The 22,998-nt window shown below is 41.5% G+C and overlaps 2 protein-coding genes across 7 annotated transcripts in view; one reads left to right on the top strand and one right to left on the bottom strand.

Moving 5' to 3' along the window:
* Positions 1-1,027: 1,027 nt before the first annotated feature.
* Positions 1,028-10,215, bottom strand: dcp1b (decapping mRNA 1B). Its single transcript, XM_028429809.1, has 10 exons — positions 9,817-10,215; positions 9,411-9,451; positions 9,187-9,314; positions 4,573-4,639; positions 4,334-4,499; positions 4,151-4,249; positions 3,317-4,037; positions 2,978-3,204; positions 2,683-2,895; positions 1,028-2,594 (listed from the first exon to the last, which is right to left on the bottom strand). The coding sequence occupies exons 1-10, from the start codon at positions 9,973-9,975 to the stop codon at positions 2,517-2,519; spliced, it is 1,899 nt and encodes a 632-aa protein (XP_028285610.1). The 5' UTR covers positions 9,976-10,215; the 3' UTR covers positions 1,028-2,516.
* Positions 6,391-22,998, top strand: part of cacna1c (calcium channel, voltage-dependent, L type, alpha 1C subunit) — a 143,857-nt gene continuing 127,249 nt past the window's right edge. For 5 of the 6 annotated variants that reach the window (XM_028429799.1, XM_028429785.1, XM_028429777.1 and 2 more), the window contains exon 1: positions 6,391-7,381. In XM_028429799.1, the coding sequence (XP_028285600.1) occupies positions 7,258-7,381 (124 nt within the window). In that variant the 5' untranslated portion in view covers positions 6,391-7,257. Of the gene's footprint in view, positions 7,382-15,448; positions 15,507-22,998 lie in introns of those variants that run through there. The other variant, XM_028429793.1, reaches the window with a different exon arrangement.

The raw sequence follows: 22,998 nt of genomic DNA, 5'->3' as shown, positions 1-22,998 counted from the left end.
AGGTCTAATAGTCAGCCCTTACTTTTAGCTCCATCAGCTAAACCAATGGTCTGGAACCTCCCAGCCTCGGAGGAAAGAATGAGTGTGTGTGTGTTTGTGTGTCACTCCTGAAAGAAGATAAAAATCAAAACGCTTAACATTGATATTGATATATACATTGATAATAGCACACCATAATGATATTTTCAATTGTTCTTTTTATTTATTACATAAATCTTGCTAATTAGGCCTTGGATTGTGTGACTGTAAATGTTGATGCTGACTGTATAAGTTTTGGTGGCAGAGGGGAAACAGGAAGGAAGAGGAGAGGCAGCGAAATTTCCCCCTTTAAAACAAAACAAAATATTTTTAACCACCGCTTTTGGGTTCCTACCTAATAAACGTCTGATTTATTATGTACATGTGTAGCACAGAGACACTGTGAACAATGACTAATAAGTAACATACAGATCAAATCTATGCATGGTGGCAGGAGGAACAGTGTTCTGGGTTTGGTCCATATCAGTACAGTTCTGAACTTCATGACAAATCAAGGTGATTTTGATCATATTCACTTGTGGACATGATACCTTTAAAAACTTTGAGGGAACTTCACAAGCTCTGTTTAGAAGCTTGACGTCTACACTGTGTAATAGATCTAGGGTTTCACACTGAGCTGGTTTTGTGTTAAGGTGAGATCTTTTCTGTGTTTCACAGCCTCCTGTTCAGTCAAATGAACACCAGCATGTCAGCAGCCTTGCTGTACTGTGTGTTTAGTTAGGCGTGACGACAGAGGCAGCCGTTATAATATTGGAAAAACTAACATCATATAAAGACTGCTGGAGTTAATTGGCCGAGGTCGTTCAGTTCTGCTGTAGAAACAGCTGATTAATCGCTGTAGACATTATGTTGCACTATTGATTGTGGTAAAAGGAGGCAATGAAGTGACATTAAAGAAATAATGAGTGGACCTTCAGTGTGATTAGTTGCATCCATCATGAGTAATAACAAGGCACTCAACCACGCAAATTCATATGAGGACAGGACAAAAGTGAGAGGCCATTTTATTACATTTAATTTCTCATTAAAATATATTCCAGTTCAAGTAACAGTTAAACATTCCAGACGAAAAAAATTAAACATTTCAATGTATTGTTTTACATTTTGTTTTACAAAAAAAAATTATGGTTGAATTAAAAATCATAAAAACAGCATCTTGCAAAATGTTTACTTATATATTGGCTGTACCGCTAACTGTAGCGTGCTGCTTACTGGTACAACAAGAATTAAAACTGTTCTTCTTTAGTACAAAAATAGGTTATATATGTATTTTTTTGCTGAATCGCATTTACTTTTTTTTTGCTGCTGCTGCTTTTGTCTGGTAGCTACTGTATGTACAGACTGACTATATACAAGTTTAGCACAAAAGCTAAACACCAACTACAAACCCTGACAGAATGAAGCATTTTTACCAAAAGCAACTTTTTGTTGTACAAACAAAAACAATAATAAATGAGAAATGACATTTTGTACAGTACATGTAATTTGAAGTTTTATTTTTTTATGTTAACTTCTATCTTAGGTTACAAAGGTGTATGAGGGCCAATCAAAGGTGGTAGTATTAAAATATATCCTGAGATTACAAAATACATTTTTAAGAAAGATTGGAGTGTTGTCTGACATGACTCTGTCATGTTTATTTTTCTTATTGTTTATACATGCAACAGCCACAATATGCATGAGAATTCAGAGTAATTATTATTATTGGATATTGTTGGATTTTTGTTGATTCCTTGATGTGTATATTTGTTCTGTTTATGTCCCTTTCTTTTATTTATTTGACATAAAACATCTCTGCAGGCTGATTTGTTTGCCGTAAAGAATTCAAAATTCATTAGTTTTTAATGTTAACAAAACTGAAACGAAACATAATTTAAGTCTGTTTAACTTAAAACTTTGTAAAAACACAGATCTCTAAACTAGCTCTCTGTGAGGTAGCTTCCTTGTTTTTTTTTTTCAAGCTGCATTAAAACCATGACATTTTGTGTCTTCATAATAGTGGTAAGTTTTAGGAGTCTATTAGGAGTAGCTTTATTAAGCAGGAAGACTAGTAAATCCCAAGAGGCTGGCTGGTGCTGATTGTGATGATGCACAAAAATTAACTAAAACAAACTAAAGTAAATTATTGCTACACTTTGTGAAAAGAAATAGTGCTGGTTACTTTTACAAATTTGAACATTTTGATGGTGCAGCATGTCTCGTTTTCACTGAGAGGGGACCAAAATGCTGTTGCTACATTTTTTCCTTTTAAATCCAGGTGAGGTCAAGACTGTACATTTATGTCATGTGTCTGTTTTTTTTGGAAGAGTGTGCAATTTTCTCACGTGAACCACATGGATTAATTTTTTTTTTTGCTTGGTTTGGAAGTGAAAATCAGGCAGACTGACAATAGAGTACAGCAGTGATACAGAGCCTGTGGTACATCCAATAGATGTAAGAATTAGCCTTCAGACTGGGTGTGAGGGTGTGAAGAGTCATCAGTACTTGCTGCTGGCACTGTGCGTAAAACGGCTGATGTAAGCTTCATAGATGGAGTCCAAGAACGAGCCATCAGTCTGAAACACACAGAACAGGCAACTTCATACTGCATGCTTGTGTAGAATTGAATGGACTTGTAATGACACTTCTAAGTATTATATTTACCTGAATCAGATGCAGCAGGGTGGCTTGAAGCTGGCTTTTAGACAGAACTCTGATCTCCTCCTGCAGCACAGGTCTGGGGAGGGTTGAGAGGGAAGGACAGCTCTCCTGAGCAACCACTGGCAACATGGTGCTAGACTTTGTCTGAGAGAACATACTGGGTGAAAGAAGCAGAGTGGGAGCTACTGTGGCTGGTATCCGCTGGGGAGAGATGACCTGTACAGACACGGACAGATGTTGGTAGTGTTTTACAATTAGTTTATGTCAGAAAATGTTAAACCTGTTAACCATGCCTCACCTGTAATTGTAGTGCCGCTTTTTGACCTGCAGTAGGTGGGGTCGGGTTTGGGACAACCCCCAAAGCTACACCTTGATTTTGGGTGGGCCCCAGGAATCGAGGGGCCAGTGAAGGACAGAGTCTAGCTGCATTGTGAGAAGAAGCCTGGTTTTGTTCCTGCTGGACCAACTGGAGCTTTTGGAGGAGCTCATGAGGTGACACTACACCTGGCATCTGGGAAGACAGACCTGACAGAGAGCACAAGGGACACATTAAAACACCTTTTAGGTAAAGTCTTTTTTTTTGCGCAACACAAAATTCAGTTGCTAAGCATTATTTTTAGGATCACTGATATTTTACCTTGTGAGGGTCGAATGACTTGGTCACTGGTCACCTGAGATGACAACTGCTGGCTTTGTTGTGCTTGAGCATGGGAACATAACACTGCATCTGCTAATACAGGCTGGGAGGAGGGATGAGGGTTCTGCTGCATAGGAAGAGGAGGCTGGGGGCAGCAGGTGGGCTGGGTTTGGAAGAGTCTCTGGATTGGGTCGGGTTGCTGCTGATGGTGGTGATGACGGTGGAGCTGCTGCTGCTGATGATAGAGATGGTGATGGTGGTGGTGTTGGTGATGTTCCAGCGGTACGCCGTTGTCACACAGCCGGTTCTCAGGAGACTCAGACAGGGTCTGAAGCACTCCTCCAACACCAGCAACACCTCTCTGTCCCTGCATGAGTTTGGCGATAGCTGGACAATGCTGTGGTTGGTTTGGCTGGTGCTGCTGCTGCTGATGAGCAGTAGTCGGACTAGGCAGCAAGCCTGCAACTGCCTTCGCATGATTTTCCCCAATTATGGCCCTGATAGCTCCATCTGAAATCCCAGTGATGGGAGCGCTCTCTCCGTTAGCTGCCACGCTTCTGCCAGAGTTCACTGCATTATCATAGGTGAGTGTGCGGGCGACAGGTGGGCGAGCCATTTTACCAGACACAGAAGGGTCAGATTTTGGTGATAGGTGATGATGATTTTGAGAACCAAAGAGAGTAGCCAAAGAAAGAGACTTGGGTTCAGCCGCTTCACTGTCCTGGATCACACACAACAGGATAAGAGGTAATGAGAATCAGGCATGAGTAGAAAAGAGAACTAAATGAGACACCACAGGTTTTTATCCACTCAGACAGGAACTGGATGTTTTACCTGAGTGCTCGGTTTTACAGGTATTGGTTTGATCAAATTGGGATTTCCACACAAAACACTGCTGCCACCTATCTCCTTTGGCTCTGACGTGCACTTCTCCTGAAGGAGAAAATCAGAACAAAAGTTGACAAAACCAGACAAATAAAGCAGTAATATAAGAATGGATCTGTGGCGTGTCCATACCTTGTCATATTCTGTGCGCGCTTTACTTAACATCTGGATGATGTCCACTGTCTTTGAATCGTTTCCTACTTCATCCCCACCAGAACCAAACATGCTCACTACTGCTTCTCCTGGGGATAACCAACCACCCTGAGACTGAGCCAGGACCTGCTCTTGCTGGGTTAGACTGCACACAGAAAGCGATGACAAGCATTAAAACTTAAAAACAACACCTAAACACAACATATGATCTTACTCACATCTTCATCCTCTGGGCAATTCGTTGACAATCCTCCTTGTCATAGAACCAAATCCCGTGGATAACCACTGTGGGGAGGAGAAAGGATGTAAGAGGCACACAGAATGACAGATCTGAACTTTTAAACAATAATCCAACAAAATGTCATGTCAATGATTCGGTCAATGCTGAGAAATCCAGTTAGCGTGTTCCGTTCTGGGATTATTAGCCATTAAGGTCAGGAGACACAAAATGATCACGTTGACCTACCATACCCTTACAATCAAATGAAAGCAGAGACATGCTGTAGCACCGTTTTGCCGCTATGACCACAGGACAGATTTGTAAACCGTTTATTATTAGCACTGCTATGACCAAAGCCAGGGTTTGAAATGACTCATTTCCCAGCCAAGCTAATGGGAACAGCCATTATAGCAATGCCATTATACAGTGAAACATGAGCCTCGAGAGTCTCATTAACTACGCAAACATGGTCAGCAAGGCAGGAAAATCACTAATGCAGTTTTGCCAAAGGGTTACAGGGCAGTATGTGAGTTGCAATACATTACACAGTGAGTAGTAACTTTACTATTTTCAGGCATACTGAAAAAAAGCACTGTAGCCCAATTATAATATTCCAAGGATAGATTAACCAGAAAAAACTGAAGCATTAAGAAACAAAAATAGTCTTTCGTTTACAAACATTTACGACCAGGGGTAATAAAAAATATCTGTGGCATGAACACATTCTCATGAGATGTTTAACTGGGAAATTAGAAGTAAAATCAATAATTGTGGGGAGCCGATTCATATTCATATCAATAAAATAATCACATTCTAATGAGAAACATCTACTTTAACTTGAAAATTGTAATGTTTTAATGCAAAACTTTGTCACTACAATAAAAATATATGCTGCAATATGAGGATTCCACTGTGGCAGATCTTCTTTAACAGTGAAGTTTAATTACTCAGAGTTGAAAATGCAAAATGCAGCATTGACACAGTCGCATCTAGGACAGCAGGACATCATCTGACACTACAGGACAAGCACTCTCTAAAGGGAATCTTGGGAAAAGATAATCCCAAAAACAAAAAAAAAACAAAAATGAGCACAGGGTTGAAGACATGACAAAATAAAAGAAGGAGAGAGGTGGAAAAGCAAGAACAAACAGAGAGGAAGAGAGGAACACACTATGTAGTGGACAGCATTGCCAAGTAGTCACAACACACATTCCCACAGACAGAAGGGCACACAAATACACACATATGTGGTTACAACTGTGGTTGGGCAAGCCACAGAGGTCACTAAGGATGGGGGGAACAGACAGGCAGGGAGAGGCAGAGACACATACACACAGAGTTCAGACGAGCCTGGGAAAATCAGCCCAGTACCAAAAAAGTAACTACAGTGGGAGAGCGTCTGGTGGAGCCAGAGCCACTTAGTGTTCACTGGAGATGAGACTGTTTGACAGCGACAGAGAGAGACACAGACAGTTATAATCAGACAGCTGAAAAAAAATGAGAATGAAGTGAGGTGTGGGACAGAGGGGATTATCACAGGAGAAACAGCACAGAGCTTTGTCAATGAATGAAAAATTTTCAAGTGACAGAGAGACAAGACCAGCCCTGCTGTGGGTAGAAAAAAAATAAACAAGAATAAGACAAGAGATGTGCAAGGTGTCCTAACTGTTGACCTACATAAGGATTCTATTTTAATGCAATACAAAAGAGAGAGAGACTGACAAAGAGAGAGAGGGCGGGAAGGGGACTACAACCAGGAGCACCAACAAGAAAAGTGGCTGTGGTCACAAGGTCAATATATCAGAGAGTTGGAGAGAGGGGGAGAAGAGAGAGGGAGCTCCAGGCTGGACACTGAAAGAGAGAGGCAGAGGAATATTTGCCACATAAACTTAACTGGGAACTCCACTGAACTGCCATAAAAAGGAAGATAACTTCATCAGGACACCAGCTTAAGACAGCTACCAGGACTTCAAAACCAAGAGGGGCACACTCAAGAAAGACTTTTCTTTTCACTTTGAACAAAGCAAACCTCTGTCATCACCAATGATGATCCACTGATGGGTCACCAGTGAGCACTGGCACTAAGGTTTGCTGCGATTTCAATGTGATTTGACAATGCAGTAAAACTGTAGTTAGCTGTGCGCCAAAGCTCACCTCTGGGACTACTGCTGCTTTATACTTTGTCAGACTTTACTACAACTAGACATGTAGACATATTTACAAGCAAGAAGAACGATTAGGTGCTTTAACTGAGGTATGTGGTCACCTCTGTCGACAGTCATGAGGACCAGACTTGAATTAGCCTGTATTTAGTTTCTTGTCAGTAGTAAGAGCTCTTAGTGAAGCACATCCTCCTTAGCATTTTTGTTCAATGAGTAGAACCGCTGTTTGTAGGAATGGAATTTGTGACATTGCAGAAGGAGTAAACACTCAGATTTACAGCTTCAGAAGACATTATCGCATCTTTAAACACTTCTTCTGAGGCTAAACTGCAGGTACGTTCAAATTGCTCTTTGACGACGGGAGCCCGGTTATAAAGAGGCTTTGTCAACCTGTCATATCACCTTTGAGAACATTTTTCCGGATAAGGAATTACAGGAGCTACAATTTTAAAGTAAATTCTCAAGTTGTGGAGAGACTGAAAGAGGCAATCAGTAGCACGCTGTGAGACTACTGAGAGACCATGCTGAGAGGCCTGTTTCACAGAAAACCTAAACATGAGCGGCTGGAGGAGGAACCTGAAGTCAGATTTAAAGGCTTGCTGGTTTCAGAGAGAGACCTGGGATATACATATGTCCGACCAGGAGGTAAGACTCTGAATTTATTTTATATGCAGAAGACGGTAGGCTTTCAATCAAGTGAAGTCCTACTGTTGACCACATCTAGGAATCTGTAATATGTGGGCCTGACACAACACGTACGCACAGATCCACACATAGTAGATGGTGCTGATCCAAAATCTGAAACTGAACTACAAAAAAATAAAAATAAATAAAATAAGAACGCTGGAAACAGTGACTTTAATTTTGACCTTCCAAAGCCATTAATCAAGGCACTAACACTACCAAGGTGACACTCATGTAGCAACTGAGACATGATTGTAGGTGTTTCCAGAAATGAACGCTCCTATTAGGAATAAACCTTGACAAGCTCAGGCTAAACTTCTCTCCCCTGAATCTTTTCCTCTTCTGTTGTGTATCTCCATTGTTTATTTTTAGCCTGGGGTGCCACTTTGTGCCAACTGCCATTCCAGGAAGTTACGGCAGCACTGAGAGCTGCATGTTTGTGTAATGATAAGATTCCACGACCCCTCCACACAAGAGGTCAAACTGCAGTGGGACCAGAAGCATTACCAACAGCTTACACACTACAGACTGTGACTGTTTCCTTTGTTGTATGCATAGTCACTAATGTTTTTCTAGATACATCTGGCACAACCATGTCACATTTGTACACACTAAAAATTCATTCTGCATGCCTCCTTTTATGGGGGTTTTATTATAAATCTTTAATCAGAGTAATCAGCTGGAGCCACTATTAGGTTAAACCATTAGGGCTGCTATGTATGTGCCCACTCTTTAACTCCCATATTTCCTCTTTATCAGAGAAAACAGTCATTAAGTGTGCTGTGATTACTGGTTTTATCTGTTTTTTAAATAACTTTCCTTTCCAGGAAAAGTAAGTGAACTTCCCACTTGAAATTTATTCTCCATTACTAATGCTCTGACCACAGGCCAGTACTCTTACAAATCCTCTTTAACGCATCCTTGTGTAAAGAGGTCACTGAGGAAAGTTTATGTCACACACTTTATTTCTCTTGAGCTGTCGTGATGTTTAATAATGGGTTAGTGTCAGCAAGACAAATGGGGTACTACAAGAAGGGGATCAAAGCAGCCACCAGTATCTAAACACAGCATCCCACCTGCCTTTTACTGAGCCTGATGGAGAGTGTGAGACTAAGACAGCAAGAAAGCAAGGGATGTCTGTGTGTGAGTGTGTGTCAGTGACATGCATGTGTGTTTAGATTATCAGTCCCAGCTGTGGTGTATCTAATCTCTGCTGGCTGGTTTTGTAGTGCTGTCAGGCTCTTGTCCCACAGGCATACTCAATGTGTGGGTGTCCAAGAGCCATATGTAGGTCTCAGAGAGAGCCAGGCTGATAAAATTCACCAGAATACATCTGTTTAGTACCTTATAAGGGCTACTGGGTCTTGCACCTTAACTGCATAGCATACAATTCGGTCACCCTTGCTTTCTTATGTACATAAACTGCTATTTGATCTCAGTGAATAGCTATATAGCATAAGCTTACACTCAGGACTCATACCATTAAATGCACAAAAACAATAGTGTGATGGACAATCTCCCAGTTTAATCTCTTGGCTGCATGCTGCTTTCTGACTCTTTTCAGTTGTGACAGAATGATTTTATTAGAGAGTTATGGGAAAGATAATGTATCAAAGAGATTGCAGAGTGAGAGAGGTGCAGAGAGAAACCACTAGCATAATACCAGCAAAACTGAGCTGATGACAGGTATTTATAGGAGTTAGGGAAAAAATGTGTTGCAAAAAAGTTATAAATGGACAGGAAATCAGAGACGTGCGTGTCCTTACATCGTGCATTGCGGTAAAGCAGGAAAGGGTCTTGGAGCTGGAAGTCCAGGTCTTTGGTGATTGGCTCTGTCAGATTCTCCATGCTGAGTCTGTTCATTATGGTGAAACCATGCCTGGGAGATGCCAGTCTAAAATTCAGAAAAGAGAGAGGTAAGGTGTATTTCATTTACAAAATATTAAGAGCACAAGTGTACAGAAAAGGATCTATGATATGTGATTTTTACCTTGTATAGACAAAAAGTGTGCCTTCCACTTCAGTCTTTTCCTGAAAAAACAAACAAGTAAGTAGGCAGAACTTGTAAATCTCATCTCCCTCGATGTTATTTTATGTTTTATCACAGACTACCTGAATGATAATCCTGGCTAAATTCGAAAAATCATAATGTAACGACACAGTATTGCTCTGTCTTGTTTATACCGAAGAAAGCAGTAGTCACATAACATTTTGTATTACTATTGTTACTCAAATAACAATTTACGTTTAAACCTTTGTTTTATTGTCACATAAATCCGGTATGCAGTACTACTCTATAAAGCTTGGTTAATACTTATTTCAAAGCGCGCCCAGCAGAGAGTAGCAAAGCTAAGCTACATTAGCACATGATACCTTTCACCAAACTTAACACTCACCCACTCATTTGCCCTGTTGTTGTAAGTATACAGGGCGACTTGGCTGGCCACGTCCACAATATTGTTAATGTAAGGGTCTTGTCGCTTCAAAGCAGCCAGGCTAATGTCCAGTCCTTTGGCAATCAGGCAGCTGCTGCTACCTGCAGAAGTGGCTGTCATTGTTCCTTATGGAAAAGTTAGCTTGCTAACTAGCTTCGGCGGCTATCGCCTCACAAGAACACGAGAAGAAACCCAAATCAGCGTTAATGTAAGAGGATATTAAGTCGGTCGTTACACTATGGCTTGTTGTGCAAAATATTAACTATAAATTTTAAAAACAAAATAGTTTTCGAGCTCTAACTGTCATAAGTGAGTTTGAAAACGTCCATGTTAACCAGAGAAATTGTAAACAACTTAGGCATTAGTAGTTGCACGACAGGCGAAGCGATTAGTCCTATAAGTCAACCTGGAAAAATCGATTAAGATGGTCTACCGCCAACTGCAATGATTTCTGGTGTAATGTTATTCATAGGGTTACTGATAACACCAAGAGGAACATGTTTCTGTTAAATAATATATGAATAAATAAATAAATGAGTCCTGATTGTTGACTGTAGCCTACGTGCATTAAAAAGGAAACAGTGTGTGTGTGTGTGTGTGTGTGAGATAAAGGTTGCCGTGCACATTGTCATTCTTGGGATGTTGCTTGACTCTATTTTAACTGTGTATTTGAGTCACATCTCTCAATATAAGTAAGCAGCTGATGTTTTTCTTTTGTCAGTCTTGTCAGTAGCTTTTTATGACCAGCTACCAGTAACATAACACTGGCGCTGAGTGATGGGTTACATCCACAGTTGCATTTCCCATCAAATGCACTAGGGGGCATTATAGGGATAGATAAAAACCCTGCCATCCCTCGTACCAGTTTTTAAAGAATACAATAAATGAGTGTAAGTCCCTTACACCACTCCTAGAACGACATATAAATTTACTTGTATTTTTAAGAAAGTTATGGCACTAAAGTCTATAATGTCAAATACAATCACAGTCTCATTTCTCTCTTTATTTATTCTCAACGCTGTCCTTTTTCCTAGCTAATCCCATTGATTTTTGTTTAGTCAAATATTTTATTTAAAAAGTAGGATAATTTTCAACACATTATCCTTAAGTTCATTGCAACCATAAAAAGGAATGTCACATATTTGCTTGCACAACAATATACAGCGTTCTAGCAGAAATGAGACGCATCCTTCCTGAAATGAATACTCAAGGACAGAACAGTAACTGATATAGAGGAAGACGACTTTCAGCACGGCAAGTTCTTGAAATCTGCATCAGCATAACAGACAATATCAGATGGAGTACCTGATAATGAATCTCCATATTTAGTTTAACATATCCTTTTCTGTTTCAAGGGTACTTGAGTTGGCATAGCAACCACTTCAAGTAAACATGTAGATGATTGAGAAATAAAGATGCTTATAAGTACGGAAAGCCTTTCCTTTGATGTACTAAATCAGGGACTGTACCGGGTCATGTCTATCTCTTCTTTAACACAGATTCTTGTGACAGGTGGTGTGCATGTGTTCATTTGTCAGGGTGGTAGATATCTGCAAATTATGACGCTAATGTGTTATCCATGGATGGGTCAATATAATCAATAACTTCAGTCCACATTGAGTGCTGGTCTTTGATTGGAGGGGAGGGGTCAACGATGCGGCTGATTGGATCACAGGTTGGAAGGATAAAGGGCTTTGGCCAGTAGGCCTCGTGCTGTAATTTAACACATTCATGTGGTCTTTGCCCCTTAATGGTGATGGATAGCTTGCCCGGAGTCTTCAATATGGGTCTGTCATCAGTCCTGGCCCCAAATGGAGTCCCTTTGTTCCTCATCTGGATCCACATCTGACTTTAACTTTATATATACAGTCTGAAACACATCAGGCAAGGTTAATTTTATCCCAGTTTTTGTGTCCCCTTGTTGTGGCAAAATAATACATTATAAGATGCACTTTTTCTCACATATTTGAATGGAAATGTATAAAATATTTGAATCCATTAGATCTTATTTTCCAGTTGAGGATCGCAATAAATTATTAAATGAATAAATTGTGCAGCTGGATGAATCCTGATGGGATTCCCCCTTTGTTGGGTTCCCACATAGAGAATACCAGCATTGAAATGTTTCTCTGTACAGATATTCTCAGAGTCCAACTGTGCTTTGGAGTCACACACATACAAAAGGGTCTGGAACTACAAATATAGGCTGGTCATAAATAGAACTGATATTCCATTTGCAGGCTGCAAATAAGGACATTTGTGTATGTGTGTGTGTGTGTCCCCTGGGCAGAAGTGTCTGTTCCCACGACCTGCCCCTTCATCCGATCTTCCTTCTCCCAGTCTTTCCCTTCCGTCTATCTTCCGCTCACTGGCCAGCATAATCAAACAGAGGCCAGTTTGGCAAGAAAAGTGAGGGGAGGTTCAGGCCGCTTACTGCCCATCTGTCTCACAACCATCAGTCACTCAGCTGCAGCAGTGGAAAGTGCTTTAGTTAACTTCTGCTGGGAGGAACTTATATTTATCTGACAGACTTGAGCTTTATATTTACATAGCATCACGTTACATAACATGCGAGCTTGTATAAATACAGTACATCATAGAAAAACTGAAGTAGTCTCTAGTATTCTCTCTACAAATATTGTCTAGCAGTGGTGGCAGAAATATTCAGATCTGTTAAGTATAATAGTACAATCCTACTGAGGGAAAAGTGCTTAAGCATTAGCAGTTAAATAGAACTATTAAAAGTCCTTGTACTTTTTACTGTACACTTTTATACAAAGGGACACTTGAGGAATGTGTGGCAGTGTTGGATTGTTTAATAAGAGATGAAAGGTGTAAAAATAAAGTTTTAGAGGTATTTATCTTATACTGCCTGTTTGTAAGAAACCAAAACAGTTAGAAATCCATCACATTAAAAGCTTATTATGTTAACCATTGAAAACGACACTTTTTTGGAGGTCATGAAGCACTTAAAAACAAGAAACACGAACCACAGAGTCCTGGATGAACTTCTGGATGAATGTTTTATCTATCATCCAGCCTTTCTGTGTTAATTCATTCAATATTTTTCACTTTCCCTTCTGCATACAGTATATTTATATAACATCAACAACAGAACAAATTACAATTCAATTCTTCAGATGTCATCTATAGAATCATTTATCAGCTGTCTCCCTGTCTGTACTATGCCTGCAGTGACACATGTAGACAAAAAGCTTTATTCTATTACAGAATGGTGGGTGGTGATTTTGTGCTATGGCACTGAATAAATGAATACAGGCTGCGTTGAGTCATCAGATTCACCTCCTGATTATAGCCTGCGGTAAGATTGACATGAGGCCTGCACATTGTGAAGTTCATATTCAGTGTCAAAGACAATTATATGGGATGGCCAGTGCCACGATTAGAATGTGGAAGTGCAGCTCTGTACCTCATATGTATCTGTAAAGCACTCTTTTACATTTCTGTTTTACACACTTGACATCTAAAAATGAACATTTTGAGTAAAGATTTTGTTAGTATATGCATAAAACAACAGGGCCTACTTTTAAAAATGAGGTCAAAGTCTATTTTGGAGACTCATAATGGAGGAAAGGCTCTTTTTAAAAAAAAAAAATCTTGTTAGTTGTGGAAAGCTTTTAAGAAAAGAACTCAATTTAAGAAGCGACATGTCATTTGTGCAAGCGGCTCCGTCCAAGAGCTACTATAGAGCCGTGCTGACTCAATGTCACCAAAGCCTGGTCCAGGGCTATTTAGCTAAGAGCTGATGTTGTTGACTTTGTTTGACATTTTACTCCCAAATGAGCTTCAATTCATGGCAGTGTTACCTTAGAAAATGGGCCCACGTCTCCAGAAAATGACTTTGCGTGCCTCAGAGGCCAGGACAAATTTGTTTCTGGCCACAGAAAACAATGTCGAAATATACTTCACTGTCCTGAGGGCAAAAAAAACCATAATTAAATCTAAAAACAAAAAAAAAAGATTTTTATTGTCCTTTAGATAAAGAGGTTCAGTCTTTGTGCACCGACCTTCCTGAGCCAGTTATGAGATTTGCATTTGTGGTTTAAGAGTGCCCTGAAAAAGATCAGAGCCTGAGTCATAAAAGAGGTTGAAAAACCAGATATTTAGTGTGTGTGTAAACAAAACCTTAGCCAAAGAAAAGAACAAGGCTGAAGCAGTCCAGATGTGTAGGGCCAAATCAGATGTACACATAACATCTCCGATCTCTGTTTGTTCCTGCAGAAATTAGAGTCTTAGTAGGGTTTGAGTCTGCTATGGATCATTATCCCCCCTTCAACCCCCCCCCCCCTCTCTCTCACACACACACACTTTCAGGCACACTTTCTCTTTTTTCCTGCTCTCTGTCTCTTCTCTCACCGGTTTTTAAGCCCTCTATTGCTTCGATTCTCTGTGCGCCCTCGTTTTCTTTTCACTATAATTCATCATCATTTTTGTCTTTATCATCATCATCATCATCATCTGGATACCAGCCGGTTAGTTCCCCACTATTGCCTATACAGTCTCTCCCTCCCTCCTTCTTTCTCTCTGGCATACACACACACATACACACACACATCTGGAAACAGTCAAAGCGTCTACATGCATTGGGAGGGGGGGGGGGCTACCTCGCGCTCTCGCTCCCTTCTCTCTCTCTCTCTCTCTCTCTCTCTCTCTCTCTCTCTCTCTCTCTCTCTCTCTCTCTCTCTCTCTCTCTCTCGGTATCACTGCAGAGCTGAGCTGCAGGGGCAGCAGAGGCAGAGAGAAGAGAGCTCCAACTCCCGATCAGTGAGACGCAGACAGACAGGCAGACAGACAGACTGACTGATAGACACACCGCCCGGACCATCATGGACTGGATCAGGGCAGAGAAACCCGTCTCCGGATGAGACAGGACGGCCTGGTTTCTGTTATTTGGGGGGACTCTGCTGTAGATACGTGGAATAACCAACAACCTATTGGGAGATTTAACCCCGTGCTACCCGTGATGGAATATTTACACTTTTCTCATTTTTTAAAATTTCTCTTCTTCTCTTCCTCCTCCTTTCCTTCCTCCATCACCTCCACCTCCTCCTCTTTATCCTCTCACATTTTGACACGCTGCTGAAGATGCGCACGAATGCGTCTTTTGCGCACTTCCATTGCGACCGTCACTGACAGCGCCCGTGCTTTATAACATTTTTGAAACCTTTTTTATAACAAGGAAGAAAGGAGGAAGAAAGAGAGAGAGCGAGAGGTGTGAATTGAATTGAACGCGGTGCTGGTCTCATGTTTCTCGCCTAGGGCCCGGATGTACCGAGGGATGCACCGGTGCGTTTTCCCAACCGGTTCCGCCGAAAGCTCCCTCTTTTTTCTCGCCTTCACCTCCATCATGGGGATTAGGTAATATTCACTCCATCCGAAGAAACCCTCCCCATAAACAAAAATAACGGAATACCCAAAAACTGTCCCTTGTCAGACAGTTCTTTCTTCTTTTTCCCCCTTCTTTAATTTCTTTATTTTTGGGGGGCTTTTTTGTACCCCTGTTGTTATTTTCCCTCCTCCTCCTCTATATCTCTCTTCCATTCACCTATAGGGATAACGCCGGACTACATTTATGGTAAATGAAAGCAAAAACATGTACATCCCGGAGGACACCCTTGAGAACCATCAAGGTATGTGTGGTGTCTTTTTTTATTCATAACTAACAAACATCTAACTGTGCAGGAGGAAGGAAGGGAGAGAGAGAGCGAGAGAGAGAGGGTGGGAGGGAGTAAGAGAGGTATGATGATCTCGAAATAGGGATGGGATGGGAAAAGAAGGGGGGTGGAAGGAAAGGGGGGAGGGAGAGGGGTGTGAGCTCTTTTTTTAACAGATGGACAGATGTCTTTTCTTACACTTTCACCTCTGCGTGCAGTTTGTTTATTTCAACGCCACTTTGGTAACTTGTGCCAGCGCAATCGCGCAACAAGGCTGCAGGTATACAGACGTGGATGAGGCCTTGGTTTGCTCCACACTTGTGGCCTGTCCACAAGAGAACTGTGGCATAATGGGAATGGGGCAGTGGTCATATTTAGCCAACAGGCGGTTGTAGACGGGGAACGTTGTTCTTTATGATAGAAGAAAAATGGCACCAGAAGCCTTTAGGAACCAACTAAACTGCAGCTATATGATGTTTGAGTGGTGGCCGAAGCTCGATCACTATCGATCCTCCCCTCTCCTGTAATCAGTAGTCGTATTTGTCACGTTTGAAGCCAAGTTTTCATGGCAGCAGGGCTTCTTAATAGCGGCGCTACATAAATTACACAGATGACAGGTGGCAGTAGGAGGGCCTGCAGGACTTATTTTTTGTCTGCTGAGAATTGGGTTGATGATGTGCTATTTTAAGGGAGGGGGGGTTGTTTTAGCACAGAGGAGACACGACAACGCAAAGTTTAGCGTTAAAGGACTTTACCAAGTTGTTTAAATGAAGCAAAGGAGTGACGCGCCGTGCTGTGCTGTACGCTGTGTGGAAATAGAGGGTCTGTTTGCATTGCGCAGTATTACGCGTCGCTCCTTCCACCCACGTTGCAGAGAGCGAAGCCCAGCAATGCATCCAAGCCGTGCAATTCAGAAAGCGGTTATTTATATACTCCATCACTATTATCATCCTCATAACCACCGCCATCATCATCATCGTTGTCGTCGTCTTCTTCAAACACCACCACCTCCACCTCCATCACAACCACATACCTCTCTGCCTTGGCGACAGGTTCCATAGCAACAGGGGATGAGGAGAGGGGTGGCGGTGTATATATGTGTGTGCGTGTGTCGCAGCGAGGCTCCAACAGTTTGTTGTAACTCATCATATATACCGAATGACATCATGAAGGGCAGGTATGAGCACAGCCTTTTAGACAAGACACAGCTGGCCATGATGTCATCTTAATCTGTGATTATTATCAGTGGATCAGGCTTCATCATCACCATCATCATCATTGCTTCATAACATGTAGAGTAACCAGGGACATTTGTTGACAGCAAGCAATTCTGATGGTCATGTATGAGCTGACCAGTGCCTCTGTGTGAACTTACCAGAGCCCTGCAGGTGCCATCTGAAAGTATTCAGAGTGCAGCACGCACTATTTATGACTTAACATGTGCCAAACAACACAGATGAGAATCATACACCTCTGTCTCTTTTAGGCCAAGTTGTAGTTGTTTTTTTTCAGTCTCAGGCTGTATATTTGGGTGGTGATTTCAGCACCATGGACAGTTCATTTTTCATTGGCCTATTGACAGCTACATGACAGCTACCGAGGGAAGAAAAAGCTTGCACAGAGATATCATCGTTTAACTCTCTCCCTTATGGTAATGGCAGATGGGAGAAAGAGAAAACACTGAAATCAATGTATAATTTTGCTTCTTTAGCTGAGGAGAGTGGTGGCACACACACCTAAAGAAATTCCTGAAGATGAAAGTTTCAGTGGTTTACTCGGACCCTCAGTGTTTGCCAGTGAAGCCCTTCCAACCCCTCAGACACTGCTCTGTATCCTGACCCTGACCTCCTCCCTCTCTCTGGCAATGAATCTAAAAGAAAAGACAAATTTCTCCTTGAGGGATCAAAACATTCTGCTTACAAAGGAAAAACCTTACATTCTGAAGCTTTATGTTACACTTCCTGATACCCTACACCAGCTTTGCCATTTTTGGTATTTGACTGTCTCCCCTTCATCGATTAGGTTCCATCCTTACATGTGCTCTGTAATTCAAACAGAGTTGATGATACTCACCGAATGTGCTACATCTGCATAAACATATTTTTAGGATTCTTGTCAGCCTCTCAGGGAGCAGCTTTACTTGTTATTGCACACACTACATGATATAGCAGAAAACACACACCTGTGGAATCTCATGTTATTACTCTTATTACAAGCACAGCTAGGAAATGTTTTGATGCACACACACACACACACACTTATTACAGCAGCAGCAGCTTTCAAGAGTGTAATCAGTGCGTTGATTTTCCCTGTGGGCATTGTGCCAGAGGCATGATACCTCTGTTAGGGATATTAATTGGTTTCTGATGGTTACCCTGGTGTGCGGGCCACCTGCCAGTTCACTTCAACTGTAATGACTTGACTTGATATGATTCCGATTGAAGTTATCGCAAAAAACATGTAGCAACAAACACTTGTGTTCTCTTCATGTGTTGTTGCAGACACACAATCCACAGAAGCAACCTTTTGACTTCCGTTTACTTTTTGTCTGATGCTGTCAAAGAGAATGAATATAATTAAGAAAACCCAATTGATTCTGTGAAAACAGATCAACTGCAGGTGGTAAAAGAGCTGCCTCTTCAAAAGGCAACAACTAATCAAGTATTTCTGTCACATGTGTTTTAATTAGAATCCACAGGGGCAGAGAAACTGCTAAGCAAGCCAAGACATCCATCAGCATGCTTAGTGTAGATGGAAATCTGGGCAATTAAGCACCAATCTACCATTACTCAATATAGTTGTTGCACAATATCAGGTTAGATTTTACTCGTGGCAACAAGGTGAAATAGATAGAAACTGATCAGTGGATAGATTGTGTGTCTGTCTGGTGTTTGCAGCTATCACCTCTGCTCCAAAACAGTGAGTTTATATAGGACCAATGCATTTTGTAAGTGCACACAAAAGTCAACCAATCCAGCTGGTTTATTTTGTGTGTGTGTGTGTGTTCATTTCTGTTAACAGAAATATTAGAAACATAGAAGCTTGTCAGTGCTGGCGAGACTCTGTAATTTTCTGAAGCCGCTTCGTGTCTTGCTACATAGTCACAGGGTGGCTGCTCTCAATGGGTGCACCTATTGTAAGGTTAACTATGACAACTATTCACACTCACACCTATGGCCAATTTAGAGTCCCCTAATTAAGCAAACATGCACATCTTTGATGGAAGGAGGCTACGGAAACCAACACAGGCATGGAGGGAACATGCAAACTTCACTCAAGCCCCAGCCAGATTTCAACCAGGAGCCTTTTTGCTGTGAGGCAGTAGAAAAAATATAGATGGATGTGTGATTGTCAGCCTCACCCTACATTAATGTGCTTTAACTGCTTTGCCAGCCTGTACACTGCTTGTTGATATTGCAAGTATGTTCAAATACATATAGCTTTAACATTTAAGTATTCTGATCCTCTCCTCCTCTGGTGCTGGACACTCTGCTGAGGCACAGCCCCTCACCCGCCTGTTATGAGCTGCACGTGTGAACAGACACAGGTTGATGTGTGAACAGGGCTATAGACCAATGACGAGGTGAGGCTTAGGCCATGTGTCAAGTCAAGAGACATTGATTAATCATGTCACTGTCTACTCTGGGTTCTGATGAGCAGAGCGTTCTTCTCTACCTCCTCAATAAGCCCAGAATTCCTGCATTTAAAGAGACATGACATCTGTGATTGACCTGTTGCATTTGAACCTTTATTTGGCTTAGTGTTAGCCATGAATGATTTCTAGTGCATCACATGACACATGATTGGACCACTGGCTTTGTAAAAGAATGAGTTAAAGTGCACAAAGTTTACCTTTAATTTAAGTTTAATTTCTATTTGAACTCGTCTCACTGTTCAGGAGTGTAAATTGACCCTGGTGTATTAAATCATTGTAAGGCCTCACTTCTGTGGATCTGTCTGGAAACCGGTGCCTCATTCTGTCAGGCTATAGCTTACAGTATAGTCACGGTATGAGTGTTTAAAGGTATGTTTATTCATGCTCAGGTCAGAAGAGCCGTAGAGGAGGATGTAATGAGTGATTATCAGCATTAAAGAAGTTTATATTAGTGTCTCAGAGGGTGTTGCGGCTTTAACTTAAGGATGTGACTCAACAACAGCTGCTCTTACAGTAAAACACTGAGAGAGAGAGAGAGAGAGAGAGAAAGCATGCATGGTGGAAAAGGAGGGAAAGGGGAGGGGTTCAGATTGAAGAAGGAATAAAAGAATGGAATGACAGATTGCATTAAAGGAGATAAAAGAGGGAGGATAGAGAGCGGGTAAGAAAAAGGAAAAGGATGCAAGCCTGGCAGAGAAACAGAGAGGAGACAGAAAGGAGCAAATGGAGGCAGCCAATGGCGAGAGGGAAGTGTAGACGGAGAAAAGAATAAGGGGATGAAATGAGCAGGAAAAGAGAGTGAACGACAGAAGGAGAGGAGGAGGAGGAGGGAGGATTATCCGTGACTCTGTCTTGCTTAAGCCTCTGGTTGGATATTGGAAATCTATCCAGAGGCTGTCCTCTGCTCTTAGAGCTATCGGGCCTCAGTCTTCATCTCTGGTGGGACAATACGCCAACACCGGCAGCACCCTGTGTGTGTGTATATGGGTGTGTGTTTGGCCACCTGCCCACATGCATTGTGCCTGCTTGGCTGCCTCTGTCTGAATGTGTATGTGTGTGTTTGGACATGTGTCCTAGCTCTCTAAAATGCACACCCTCCTATTCTATTGATCTGGCTAAAGCAACCAGTGGAAATAATGTTTCCAGACCTGTAGCATCCTCTGTCACCCCCTTCCAACCCCCTTTCTTTCTCTACTTCATGCTCTCAGTTGATCTTTTTAACTGCATACTCTAGGATTGTTCACCTCTGCTTACCCTCATATTACAGGCTTGTAGGCTCTGAAGACTATTCTACATACTGCGGTACATACAAGGTCATTATTTCCTCTCAGTTCTGCAGCTTCACTTTGTTTTACTTTTTTTCACGATTCAACAGACTAATAATAATTGGTGGCTCTATACAAAGTGAGTCCTGCAGACTTTTAATGGAGCAGTAAATAGCATAGTGGCACGTGACCTCCAGTGGTTAGTTGATTAGTTTGTGTCTATAGTGTTGTCCTTCTAGACTACATTTAACCCAGCAGCTGTGGAGCTCATTAATCTCTTTTTAGCAGAAGCTGGCATTGTGGACCTCCATGAAGGGACACACAGCTACATCTTCTTCTTGTGGAAGAAATCAGGTGAATCAGGTGATGCTGGATCACATCACCACTCTGGACCTTTGAGTGGAAGCTGCCACACTGAATCTTAGCTGTCTCAGGCATCAGCATTGTAAGAATGTGTAATAGGGTGATGCTTTTCTAGGTAGTCCACCATCTGTGGTTATACATTGCTGACATTTTGCCCAAGCTGATAAGATAGCATCTAGCTGAAAGGTTGGCTGATTAGAGCTAGCTGTGGATGACTTCAAGTGTGCTCCATGTTATTCGTTGATCTTGTCTTATGGTTTATGGTCATAGTGACCAGCCTTCTCAGAAGGCGTTCCTCTTCAAGGCCACCATTTTTTAATTGGGCAGCCCACCATGCTGTAAGAAGGATCAATTATGAATGCATTTATGGCATGATACTTTTATAAATATTAAATCACCTGACTTCTTTCATCTACAAACCATCCATTCTTCACCTACTCAGGATATAGAGACTGGTTAAATAATTAAAAGTAAAGTCGTATGTGTTGTTTCTGTGTTTTATGTGACCCTCTCAGGAGTGCTCCTGTGTGTTTAGAGGCTGTACCCCCTCATCTGCAACATTAAAATGATGCTACTGTTTCCATGTAGTCAAAAAAACAACAGAACAGCTGTGTGTGCGTGTGTGTACTGTTTTCCCCAAGTTACAGCAGAGGCTGAGGGATGAAGGGAGACAAGAGTAGAGAGCAGTCTATATTATTCATGCCCAGCCATGCAATTCCCCCTTCTTTCTCTCGCTATCTTGTCTGCCCTCCCTTTCCCTTCTTTCTCTCTCCATCTCACAAAGATCTTTTCCTGTTGATAATTTGCTTTGTTTTCACTCTTTTGCTCCCTCTCAGCGGTTGTCCAGCTCGAGGTTTATTGTACAGCGAAACTACATTTCCTTCCTCTTCTCTATGAATTAATCAGCCCATCTCCATGCATTTACTGTAATAGTCTCTAGCATTTTCAGTAGATCCAACCACAGAAAAGCCAGATACAAAACACCATTTATTGTCCCAATGGGCAATTTGGACTGTGAGCTCAACACACACAACACAAAGTGAACAAACCACAAGTCCATACAACGCTGGCGCCAGAACTTTTAATCTTATCTTACTTTCCAAGGCATATGGATTCTTGAGAAATTCTCAAGAAAATAATGCGTAAGAATCCATCTTGGCAATAAGCTTGTGGTCAAACAGTAAGCTTCTAACTAATAAAAGATTTACTGTGTTCTTTTGCAGTTACATACTATGATAAAGATGCCAGTAAGTGAGCCGATTGATTGATGATTACCCAGAAGAGGGTTTGAACAATCACCTGTCACATCTTTCTTGAAAAAACCTGCCTACAAAAAAATCAAAAATCAAATGTAACTGGATTTTTTCAGGCCATGTAGGTCAATAACAATAATAACTTCTTGCTGCCTGTGATAACTCCTTATCTCTTACATAGGTTTAAAGAGTTTATTGATCAAATGATGATAGTAAAACATTATTGAAATTGAAACCACAACACAGGGTTTTCTGGAAACATGGTTTCAAGCTGTTGCCTATAACATCAAACATTCATGACTAAATATGGAACAAAACACTCTAATCTGATTCATCAGAGGCTGTGTGTTGGTGTGTGTATGGTTTTATCAGATTGGACAATTCACCTGGCAACATAAGCAAACAACCGCTCGTCTGTCAACAACATTTATTTCACATGTTGCTAAAGACTGATTGGTGCACTAAAGTAACATGACTGCTCTGCAGCCCTGCAGAGTGCGACTCCACTCTCAGGGGCTGGAGTCAAGTTGTTATGTTTACTGCTTAGAACACTCTATTAATATGGAGGATGTCGTGCTTTAGGGCGTGGCCATTTGACGAGTCAATGCTGAGGCGTGCACAGTCCCCTTTTATAATCAGAGAAAAGGCATGAGGTGCCAATAGTTAAAGAGCAGCTTTTCTGCGTGCACCAGAGTTTTAGAGCTGAGCTGTGACAAATGCAAGGGTGATGAAACCACTGTCTTCATTAGTGGGTCTAATCCTACATGCTCACATACACATGTATGTGAGCACCAGGCAGGGGTCTATGCATAAAGCATTCCTCCACGGACATGATGAGACATACCATTGTACCATGAGTTACGTTTCATGAAGATGATTTCAGAGAGAAGAGACCTCCTCTGCTGGAATACTGCCAACCTTTCTACTAGTGC

Source organism: Parambassis ranga, chromosome 2 (assembly GCF_900634625.1).
Source record: "Parambassis ranga chromosome 2, fParRan2.1, whole genome shotgun sequence".
Taxonomy (NCBI): Eukaryota; Metazoa; Chordata; class Actinopteri; family Ambassidae; genus Parambassis; species Parambassis ranga.
Note: the sequence above shows the minus strand (reverse complement) of the source record. Positions and strands in the feature narration are given on the sequence as shown.